We start from the raw sequence: 13,079 nt of genomic DNA, 5'->3' as shown, positions 1-13,079 counted from the left end.
GGTGTGTGCATCTTTATCAAGCACAAGTGCATGTCAAGACTGGTCAAACAACATGACTCACTTGAGCTATTCCATGTCCAATTAACTATAGGCAAAGCACCTTACCACATCAAAGCTAGCTAAAGGTCCCCCACCGTGGAAACAGGAAAAGCATACCACATACCTGGACTTACTGGAGTCACTTGCCATACAGCCCAACACTTTCCTCATGGGAGATTTTAATTATCCTACCATTGACTGGGAAACATACATGACCAGAAACATGCTGGTTCAGAAGTTCTTGAACTTTGTTAATGCAAATGCTCTGGAACAGCTAGTCAGCACACCCACAAGAGCATCAAATGTCCTGGACATAGTACTCACTAACATGGGAGAATATTGCACCCCCCCCCCCCAATGAGATGTCCTCTCTGGTAAGATCAGACCATAAATCCGTCTCATTCAATGTAATTATAAGACCAGATACCCCATCAAGCTCAAAAATGTTAAAGAATTTTTCAAGACAAATTACCACCTACTATGTGATGGTATAAGAAGTTTCAAAGTCCCCTCAAATGCAGATAACAGATTCCTATGCACAGGTGTACACCAATGCCCTATATAACCACTTAAGCAGCTGTATAGAATCAGCAGTACCTGACTGGATTAAAACTATGAATTGGCAAAAAAGCAAGCCACCCTGGTTGATCCCTAGTAAAAAATAGGATATACAACAAAAAAAAGAAACTAAGATCCAAGAACAAGAGGGAATTGGCTCAGCAGAGGAAGAAATCTCTCTCTAGCTTAAACAAACAAATTAGAGGTCTTGTAATGTCCTCCAAAGCTAATTATGAAGCAAAAATAGCCTCCCTAGCTAAGGATAATCATGTGACATTCTTTAACTACATCTAAAATCTAAAAGGGAATACCCAGCTGTGTGCTGAACTGGTTGTGGATGGCACCACCCATACTCAACTGGAGGTAATAGCCATCCTGCTACCTGACAGATTTGGAGCAAAATTAACCCCCTGTTGCATCCAGTCATCACCCAAAGTATATCTGCCACCATTCCTCACCATATTATCTCCAAAGAGCAGGTCATTACAGCCAGAAACATGGCATCGATGGAACCAGACAACATCCCAGGTTGCCTTTTAAACGACTTAAAACATGACTAGCAGATCCACTTGGATCCTTGTTTAACCACAGCCTGTGGACTGGCTATGTTCTGGCAGAATGGAGCTCAGCAACAGTAATCCCTCTCCACAAAAGGGTACCATCAATTGACCTTATTAAGACATAGGTAATCTCCAAACTCTGGACCCAACCCATTTCAGATTCATTAAATGTAGATCATGCCTGTTAAACATGGTTGACATCTTCGAGAAAGTCACCAAGGCCCTGGATGAGGGAAAGGCAGTGCATACCACCTGTCTTGACCTAGCGAAGCATTTGACACAGTCCCCCAATCAGGTATTTCACACAAACTCTTCCAGTTGGGAACTGACACCTAAATTATCACATAGGTAGCCAACTGGCTCACCGTGAGGGCACATACTGTCAAAGTGGGTGTCTTCACCTCTAGCAAAAGACCAGTCACCAGTGGTGTACCATGTTGCTCAGTGCTGGGTCCCATACTGTTTGAAATTTATTTCTCAGAAGTCCAAGCAAACTTGGATGGCCTGTGGCTGCCCAAGTTCACTGATAATTGCAAATTCAGAGCAATCATTGAGTCCCCCAACAATGTTATAATGCTGCAGACAGGGTTAACTCAGACAAATGATTGGTGCCAAAGTCACAGATTAAAGCTAAATGCAAAAAAATACACTATTATTTCCTTTGGGAAAGCTGACATCTCTGCTAGCTACATTATAGACAGCACTCCCTAAGTGTAGACCCAGTGGTACGTGATCTGGATACTCAGGTTGATAGCAATCTGAACTTTGAGCACCACGTGTTCCACAGTAGTAAGAAAATCCATCTATGTGGCACATTTTATAGGTAAAGGCATCACATCTATAGCTATGAATATTATAATTCCATTATAAGTGGCCCTCATCAGATCAGTAATTGAATGAAATGCTCCCTTTTGCATGTACCTCAACCAAAAACATGCAACCCTACCCTTAAACATCAGATCCAACCCCAACATCTTGGCTTTCAAACAAACAGTAAAATAATTCTTCACCAAGCCACGGATGTGCCCCTATTCCAAGCCTATTTAAATGTACTAGCTACTAGATCCTTACCCTACACTGCTTGCCACCTCTGTTTAACATCCCTTCCTATTTAAATGACTACTTTTCTCTGCTCTCTCTTCTCTCTTACTTTCAAATTCATAGTTATCTCTTTCTCATCCTAGCTACCTGTCTTCTTCTACTCTCGGCTAGCACATTCTCAAACTATTTAGTCTTCTATTATATTATTTATACTACTGATACATGACTATTGTTTTACTCATGCTCCTTTATTCAGCTATACTAAATCCAGTTCTTACTATATCTCCAACTGCAACACTGCAATTCATGCTTCTACTATATTTATGTTGTTGTTGTAAAAAATAAAACAAAAGGTAGCACAGCAAGCAAAAAGAGCCAGTCGACAGCGTATATAAATAAAAGTATAAAAATTCAGTCACCATAAAACGCTGTCACAAGCGGCTACGCCGTATTGTTGCAACTCCAGAAGGCTAAGTATAATATTCCAAGTGTCACAGATACTACTCCCAGTGAAAATATCGTAATCAGCGATGCAAAGATGAAATAGAATCCATAAATACTACTCCCGTACAGGAAATGGTAGTCAATAATCCAAATTGAATAGGAAAAACACAGCTTTATTCACAGGATACCTAAAAAGTAAGCGCTTTCGCCGTTAGGCTTCCTCAGACTTTACAAATTACATTCAGTAGCAGCCATTTAAATAGTCCGCCCTATTCAATGATAGGTGGACACTAATTAAAAACTTAAAGCGCCACAAACAGCATGAGCAACAAGCTGTTAAATATCTAAAAACATACTAATAAATATTTAAAAATAATAATAATGCTGAAATATATAAAATTTAAACATATTCATAAACATACTGCAACACATTTGAGGGTGACTACATTTACAATAGTGTGTTAATGTATAAAAGATTATCTTGGTCTGGGGACCCTTCTACCCTTCAAAAAAGGTTTAATGTGGACTTTATCATTAAGACCCGGTGGCTCATCGGCTCTCCATCTGATGATCCACCTAAGTTCACATTCCAGGGTCCGGTTAATTAAGTCACCTCCTCTATAATTAAGTGCTAAGTGTTGTATAATACTAAAATTAAAAATATGATCAGGACCTGTTAGTTTACTGTGCTTAGCTAATGCATTAAACTCTGACCCTATTCTAATATGATAATTGTGTTCTCTAATACGATCCTTAAAAGCCCTATTGGTTTTCCCTATATAAAACGAAGGGCATGCTTCACATCTAGCTAAATAAACAACATTTTTACTATTACAATTAGTATTAGTACTAAAATAAAATGTATGTCCAGTAACCAGATGTACAAATGTTAACTCCTCATTAATATAATTACAGCGATTACACATACCACAAGGTACTGTATTTCTGTACATTCTAGGGACTGTCTGCTTATGGCCCATATTCCTCGGTTTACATAATAACCTCTTTAGATTAGGTTTGTTTCTAAAAGTAATTCTTGGCCGAGGTCCCACTATTCTGGCAATATCACTGTCAGATAGTAAGATATCCCAATGTTTGGAAAACATATCTCTCACTTCCTTCGTGTCTCTGGTGAAGGACATTACAGGCCTAACCTCCATCCTACTGGGTGGCAGGCTTTCATCAGGCTGCCTAGAATGATCAGAAAAATAGGGTCTAGCTCTAGTGGATCGCAGGTCATTTACTTCTAAGATAACCTTCTCAATTAGATTATAGTCGTACCCCCTGTCAATAAATCTCTTTCTCAGTTCTTCTATTTCCTTTTGATAGCCATCATCCATAGGATTGTACCTAGACGCTCTCATGAACTGACCCTTTAATATGTTGTAAAAAATATGGGTGGGGTGCATACTTCCCCTATAGAGAAGTGTATTCCGATGACATAACTTACGATGAACTGAAGTGTTGAGAAGTCTATTATCTAACTTGAACACATCTACATCTAGGTAGGAAATCCTGCTATCGGAATAATTCAAGGTGAACTTCAAAAACTCAGTGGAAGAGTTCATAAACCCCACAAAAGTCCTAAGTATGTCTACATCCCCAAACCAAAGAAAGAAAAGGTCGTCCACAAATCTGCGGTACAAGCCTACAAATTCTTTGAACAAGGCTGACTCATATAGGAATTTATCCTCCCATGCTGCCATAACAAGATTGGCGTAGCTATTGGCACAAGAAGTGCCCATAGCTACGCCATCCTTCTGTAAATAAAAATCTTCACCAAAGATGAACACATTGTTAGATAATACCATTTCCAAGTATAATGTAATCAAGTCTATCTTATTTGCCGAAAAATCAGAGTGCAGACGTAAATAGTCTTGTATATAACAAATGCCTATATCATTGGGTATCACTGTAAATAGACTGACAATGTCTAAAGTGACCAAAAGATATTGTTTCCCTTCATCTAGGCTGCTAGTGTATGTATATAAATCCAACAAAAATTGTTTGCTATCTCTAAGTATGTAATTATTCATGTCAACCAAAGGTCTAAGAGTCATCTCTGTATAAATAGATAAAGGTTCAGTCACCCATCCCTGTCCAGCTACAATCGGTCTCATGGGGGGATCAGTTCGAGATTTATGTATCTTGGGTAGCCCCTGTATAACTGGTACAACTGGATTCTCAACCTTAAAATATTGGTATAACTCCTCAGTGATACTCGAGGACATTAAAAGATCATCGAGTGTATAATATACATCAAAGACTTTCTGTCTAACTATCCCCTGATCAATTTTATCATAGAATTTATTATCACTTAGAAGTTGTTGTTGTGCCTTTTGACTTTTCCTGGTTAGGAGTCGCCACAGCGGAACTCTGGCCCACTAATAATTGGCAGTAGATTTTCACGGTGCCGAGTTGCCAGCTTGACACCCAACCTTCAATGAAGGCATGCCCATTCATGCATGTCTTTTGGAACACCACTCGACCCGCGGGGAGGACATTCTATATTTATGTATTTCCAATATCTGTAAGCATACAATGTAAAACTGAAAAACGTCATTTCTGTTACAACCATGAACTGACTTATGGAATTCTTATTGCAGTAAAATTATTGGAGTGAAATTGTAAAATGTAATTTCTATTGTAACTATGAATTTGACTTATGGAATTCTTATTGGAGCTTTTTCTCCCCGGGCCTCCACTGAGAATGGGTACACTTGTCCCAGACAGACTTTCCTGGGAAACAAATGGGAACGAGCAAAAGAATAACTAAAATGCACACACACACACACACACACACACACACACACACACACGCACACACACGCACACACACACACACAGACACACACACACACACACACACACACACACACACACACACACACACACACACACACACACACACACACACACACATGCACACACCACACACACACACACACACACACACACACACACACACACACACACACACACACACACACACACACACACACACACACACACACACACACACACACACACACACACACGCACACACACAGACACACACACACACACACACACACACGCGCACACACTGCACACACACACACACAAGCACGCACACACACACACACACACACACACACGCACACACACACACACACACACACATGCACACACACACACACACACACACACACACGCATGCGTGTGCACAAGCACGCACCCACACACACACACACACACACACACACACACACACACACACACACACACACACACACGCACACACACACACACACACACACACACACACACACACACACACACACACACACACACACACACACACACACACACACACATATCCTCTAAGTACAACCGAAGACACTATTCTATGGGAGCAGACCCCCTGAACCCCCTCCCACATGGCATGACTGTGACACCCCTGCATAGCTGAATTTACTACTAATATACTAAGATCACACAAGAGTGAGAGTAAGGGGGAACTTATTTAAACACATTGTTACTCTATCCTGCTCCATAAAACAGTTTGCTTTTGACAAGAGTGCAGTTTGACAAAAGAAACTCCACTAATTTGTTCTCTACTAACTATTTATTTCTTTGTAGTGGTATAAAGACACTTTGCTGATGTTTAGATACTTTTTAGTAAACTTCAGCTACTATGATGGGTTAACGAAAAGATAGGGAAAATGACATGTAAATGTCCCATGGTCAGATTTGCTATAGCAGTTTTATGTTCATTACATTCACTTACCAGCGAGCTACAAGGTACTTGAATATGAAAATGCCAGCAACATTAAGTCTCTGAATCAAGTAACATATTATCACTTTCATATCTTAGTATTTCAGGCATTGATGACTTAGAGGTTTGATCTGTCTTTCAAAATAACATTTCATGTTAAAGTGTTTCTTTAAGATGTCAGAAATATACAGAACCAACTGATATTGCCAACATCCTGTCAGATAGGTTCAGTGCTAACTTTACCCTTCTCTCACCCCCTAAAGGGCCCATCTCTATACCAGAAGAATGCAAAGTTCCTGTAATCACGGCTGCACAGTTAAAAATCACACTCTCCAAAGCCAAGAACACAGCATCCATGGGACCTGACAACATCCCAGGCTGCGTTCTACATGAACTACAGAATGAACTGGCACCCCACCTAAGCACCATGTTCAATCATAGGGTCTATATTGAATTAGCGAATGCATAGAAAAGTGAACGCTAATTCATCGACCCCTTATAAGTGAAAGCTTACAATCCCGAACACCCAGAACAGCGATTTTTTTCACAGGGCAAAACATCGCTGGGCTGGTTTTGGTAGTTCGCCATTCCCTCCACCGTGGTGCGATCTCCGAGTTGGTATATTTAAGTAGGGGGTGTGTGGAGGCTTTTTTTTGTGGACCAGTGATTTTTTTTTTCCCTAGGAAAAAAATCGCTGTTCCAAGTGTTCGAGATTTTAAGCTTTCCCTTAAAAATGGTCGCTGAATTAGCGTTCGCTTTTCTAAGCTTTTGCTAATTCAATATAAACCCCAATCATAGCCTCACCTCAGGCTTTGTGCCCACTGAATGGTGCACGGCGATGGTTATCCCACTCCACAAAGGGGGAGCCATCACAGACCCTGGGAACTATCACCCCATTAGCCTTAAGAGCCTGGTCTGCAAGGCCATGGAATGTATCATCATGGAACTTATAAACAAAGACATTGGTAATCTCCAAACTCTGGACCACACCCAGTTCGGGTTTGTAAAAGGCATATCATGTCTCCTTAACCCGATAGACGTCTTTGAAGCAGTCACTAAAGCAGTAGACGAGGGTAACGTGGCTCAGACAGCCTATCTAGATCTCGCCAAGGCTTTTGACACCATCCCCCACTCTGGAATTATAGATAAACTCACTAAACTAGGTATAAATCTCTATGTCACAGGAAGGGTTGCCATGTGGCTCACTGACAGAACCCACACCGTGAAAGTAGCAGACTCCAAATCCGACTTCAGACCAGTGACAGGTGGAGTACCACAGGGTTCAGTCCTGGGCCCTCTCCTGTTTGGTATCTACTTTTCTGAAGTGCAGGCTAACACAGAAGGTCTTTGGCTAATGAAGTTCGCAGATGACTGCAAACTAGGAGCCATAATCAAAGCTCCTAACACTGTGGACATCCTACAAAAGGGCCTCACTGAGACAAATGTCTGGTGTCAAAGCTATGGCCTCAAGCTCAATGCCAAAAAGTGCACTGTCATCCCCTTTGGTAAAAACTCTGTACCTGTGTGCTGCCACATAGGTGGTAGTCTACTTAACACTGAAAGTGTGATATGATACTTTGGGACACAGGTGGACAGTAGTCTCTCCTTTGATAATCACATCACCACAGTAGTCAGGAAATCCTTCTACGTGGCACACCTCATCACAAAAGGTTTCTCATCCAGGAAAAAAAGAGGTCATTGTTCCCCTCTTCTCATCACTCATTAGACCCATTATAGAGTACAATGTCCCTTTTGGTATGTACCTCACAAGACATCTACAACAACTGGAAAGGCTGCAGAAATACCTCACAAAGAGAATTACTGGCCTCAAACAGATGCCCTACGCAGATCGTCTCAAAAAACTCCAGCTTTACTCCATTGCATATCGCCTACTCAGAGGCAATCTCTGCCTAACATACAAAGCTATGTCAAACCCAGAACTGTTGGACATGCTCCACTTAAAGAAATCCCAATCCCTCCAAGCTACATACTCTAGGGACCTAAACCTTGTCACCACAATAAACAGAACATGCTGGAGGGATAGATTCCTGTCCCAGAGACTTCACATACTCTGGAACAAACTATCTATCTATATCAAACAAAGCTCCTCATTAGCACTCTTCAAGAAAAATCTTGATGATTGGATGGGAAATAGGAAATTCACCTCAGGGATCACCTCTGGGGCTCTGCTCAACAGGGGCACAGGAAAATAATTTTCTTGGGTGGCGAAAGCCAGGGTACCTTTTTGGCTAGGCTTTTATAGACCCTAGGGCCAATAGCCTAGTACCTACCTATGAACCTATGAATCTTGACCCTTCTGCTTACATTATGAAAAGAAAGTTCTAGAATTATGTAACATACAGATCAGTTTAAATTTGGAAAAACTATAAAGTAGTGATTTGCTTATTTGACAGAAGCAGGTGGATTATGTACTGATAATATTGTGAGACAGTACTAGTATGATTCATAGGAAATAAGTGACATTCATATCTTATCAAAAATGGGGTACATGTTTCTGATGTTGACTTTACTTCAAGTGACCTAAAAGGAAGCTCATGCAGTAACTCACATTTCCATTACTCAGACTATAATGGAATGCACAGCTGTTCTTATATGTGTAAACTGTGCTGCCAGAACATGATTCAATGCTTAATGTATCAAATAACTTTCCCTTTCACCCTGCCAACATTTTTGATCCCCTCATTCCTCATGTTTACTGGCCAGATCCCCAGGATCCAATGTCCATGCTAAGTCTACCAGCTACTCTCCATCTCCTGGACTTACTCTATTATCACTTGGGCTTGTCGTGGATCCAGAGGGTGCCCTGGGGGCTCAGCTCATCTGTGCTTCCATCTGGGGGGGGGGGTTATGACCTACCTACTCCCTTTTCCCACTCCCACACTCACTGATTACATCTGAGGGCAAGTCCCCTCTTTGGACTATGCCTCCCCATAGTGAGCATATCAACAAGCACCCTCCACCTTGGATGGGCATGCCAATCCCTTCCTTACTCTTCCTTCAGTCACCAGAGCCGTTAATCAAACCTGGGCTGGCTGGGCAGTAGTCAGGACTTTATCCTTCTGCGGCACTGATAACGTGGTACTTACCTTCACAAATAATTGTAGAATGAGCATCAATTTCAGTAGTAAGCAATAATATGTCTATAAAAACAATATCTCACGATGCAAAATATAATTATTGATAAGACATCTTTGTGCAGACCCGGCTCAATACTTTTAATATTTTATGTGCACACGAAGGACTCGAATGATATTAAAAAGTGCAAAATTATAGACAGCATACTATGACTATATCAAAATCAGAGCAACTGAGAACTCTGACAAAAGGAAAGAAAGTATTTTAAATCTAGACAGATATTGTAAACTGGTATAGTGAGCACATACATGTGAGAGAATTCAAGAAGGGGAGCTCCTCTCATCATAAAAACACAGTTCAAGACAATTAAGCAATGAGTGAAAAAGACTGTTTGACAAAACGCATCACAAATTAGCAGATGTGAGTGATACCCATTATTATCCACATTTAAGAAAAGAACCTGGCAACAGTGCATTCGTATGTGTTTTATGCTTGCACATCTGGTTTGTTGGGTAGTGTTTGGATGGAAATGCAATAGGTAGGAACTTTTTTAAGTGATCTAGTGCCGAGTTTTTAGCTTGGGCACTTTCCACATCCTAATATTAAACTGAATGTAGAACATAGATTTCAATAAAACAAGTGCAGCCAAGAATCAGAGTACAATCATTCAACGTTACTTCCTCACTGCTTACTGTGATAAAAGCAAGTTTGCATCCATTTTATAACAATCATTTTAAGCTGTATATATCTGGAGGTCATACAATGACTTTTAATAATAGTATATGGTGTGTCTTTTGTGAACATTAAAGCAGGATAGATTGAAATTGTCACTAAGGTTTAACAACAGCACAATAAATGTTAGAGGACTTTTTAATAATTAGAAAGAGAAAATCCTATTCCTTTATGTAGGTGGTTGTCATATATATTTCAAAACAAAACATATGCTTACCATAGGTAAAATATTGAATTTCTGGTGGCAATGTCACCATGGCAAGATCAGGTTCCGGAATATGTACATCAACATACTGCTGTGCTTTTGTGGCCTGCAAGAAAGCCAGCAGCCTTGCAGTGAAAGCAGCGATAAAAATGGATAACATTCCGAAGTCCAGTGCATTCCACATCTGCAAAATATATTCTCGTGGACCCTCAGCCCATAGCTCCTTGCATTCTGACCACATCATCCCTGCAAAACATAAATAAATAAATAAATAAATAAATTAAATAAATAAAAGACACCTTTCACATTATTGAATAATAATGACAACAAAAATGGATTTTGTCTAAGATTATTTTTGATCAGTTTTTGTACATTTATCTTTTTTTGCATCTTAATTACATTCTTTGACCAAAATTGTCACATGACATATGAAGGTATTGTATCTCAGTTCTTAATGCCTGCAGATGATCTACTTGATGTTTTCACATAAAACTGAGCATTGCAGTGTACTAGCCCTGTGGAGCAACGGGTTAAATATCTGGCAGTACCTCAGATGACTCATGGTCACTTAGCAGCTATAGAAAGAAGAAGAAGAGCCAGGTATAGAGGGTGAGAGTGAGTGGCTAGTAATGCCTGTTCACCCATTAAGAAGCGGAGGGGTGGTTAGACCTGCTGCATTGTTAACACTTTTCAACAAGCTGGGTATTGCTGCAGGAAACAACTTATAGGGTAACTAACGGTGGTTGTGTGTTGCAGATAATGTTGGGGAAAGTCACATACAGAGGCATGCTGCCTTCCAGGCCACAGAATAGAACAGCCATTGGCTGACCTGTGGATGGAGTTTGGCTGTGGATTTGTTTTGGGGATCTCCTAGAGAGAATGCGCAAGTCTGCTGTCTAGCCTCTGACTCTGTCCTCTAAAGAGAATGAGCCAACAGGGCTCTGTCACTCTGGCCAGGGAAAATATTCGCTTAGGGTTGTGCTGTGGGTGGGAAAATGGTCCTGGTCCTTGCTCCTCATCTGATCAATGAATGGGATCAAGGAAAAAGAGCTATTAAGTTTATTGTTAGGACAAAACATGTGTCTGCCGTTAATGAAGATGTTCCAGTTCTCACTGTTATTTCTGAAGCTGCAGATACTATTAAATCAAACATTATGAATATGGTGTGACTTGAAACCAATAAAGCAATGCAAGTCATGTTTCCTACGACTGTGCCTGTATGTTTGACTATGTGAGATACCATTTCCCTTTCATTTGACACTATGCTGCAAAGTACTTAATATCAATAAAAACTGCTGTCATAATAAAAAGTAACCAGAATGTGTTGCAAGACATCTGATTTAAACAAGTAAGTAGAATGTGTTATAAGACATCAGATTTAAAAGCTAAATCTGCATCTGATATCTTGTCCTTTGAAAATTATGCTCTGCATAATTTTTGTCCTTGACACTTCTTAGAGCAAAACTGTGACCTGAACATTCATGCAAAGGACAGTGTGACACAAAATACAATGACCTTGTGAGATAAACTAATTACTAGATGCACTAATCTTGCTTGAGGCTAAATGTGGAAATCAGCATGACTAATGAAAAGCAATCATTCACCTCCAAACAATTTATATAGTTTTAATATTTCAATTCATAACCTCGGCTATTATTGAATAGTTTTAAAGTGAATGCACAAAACTGAGTAACACCATAAAAGCTGTTGCTGTGTTCTATCCATTATGCTGACATCCACTGAACAACTATCCTACAGCTACCATTAGAATCGGCATAATACATTGTCATTAACATGTCATACGATTAGGAGGGCCTTGCTAGTGATCTCTAAGGTAATAAAGTAATTATTTATGATTTGTCAGAGAATATTACTCCAAAAATATAATATCAATATTTTATATATATATATATATATATATATATATATATATATATATATATATATATATATATATATATATATATACTGCAGTGGTGGTGCTGCGGTAGCATTGTCGCCTCACAGTTAGACGTTGCCCGTTCGATTCTCAGTTAGAGCGTCTTCTGTGTGGCGACATGCATGAATGGGCATTCCTTCATTGAAGGTTGTGCATTAGGCCTGGCAAGCCAGCATGTAAAAATCTACTGCCAATCATTAGTGGACCGGAGTTCTGCTGTGGCGACCCCTAACCGGGAAAAGCTGAAAGACACAAAAAAAAAAAAAAAAAAAATCTATCTATCTATCTATCTATATATATATATATATATATATATATATATATATATATATATATACATATATATACACGCACACACACACACACACACACACACACACACACACACACACACACACACACACACACACACACACACACACACACACACACACACACAAACACACACTCTTTTTCAGCTTACCTACTACCCATACCATAATCAGTATTTCCGTCCATGAGAAACGAGTTGTTTTCACCCTGAAAATTTGCTTTGGATAGTCAGTGACAGTGACGTTGGGTAATGTTTTGATGCCCTCAAACCTGTCCGATGCATTGAACACCAAAAGACACAGAAAGATGATAAATGATGCTGCATGTGCTACAAACTTCATGAACGGACTTCGAAGAATTTTCCCAAGCTGTGAAAATGACAAAATCACATAAAAT

At 39.9% G+C, this 13,079-nt stretch overlaps 1 protein-coding gene across 1 annotated transcript in view; it reads right to left on the bottom strand.

Annotated features, from left to right (window-relative positions):
* The window catches only part of TRPC3 (transient receptor potential cation channel subfamily C member 3), a 1,904,470-nt gene that overhangs the window by 806,381 nt on the left and 1,085,010 nt on the right, over nt 1–13,079 (bottom strand). Inside the window, exons 5-6 of the mRNA XM_044061528.1 lie at nt 12,835–13,051; nt 10,445–10,678 (exon numbers count right to left, since the gene is read on the bottom strand). Of these exons, the coding sequence (XP_043917463.1) occupies nt 10,445–10,678; nt 12,835–13,051 (451 nt within the window). The remainder of the gene's footprint in view (nt 1–10,444; nt 10,679–12,834; nt 13,052–13,079) is intronic.

This window comes from Protopterus annectens, chromosome 2.part0 (assembly GCF_019279795.1).
Source record: "Protopterus annectens isolate FY-2018-M chromosome 2.part0, PAN1.0, whole genome shotgun sequence".
NCBI classification, from domain to species: domain Eukaryota; kingdom Metazoa; phylum Chordata; order Ceratodontiformes; family Protopteridae; genus Protopterus; species Protopterus annectens.
This window is presented reverse-complemented; position numbering and strand designations above follow the sequence as displayed.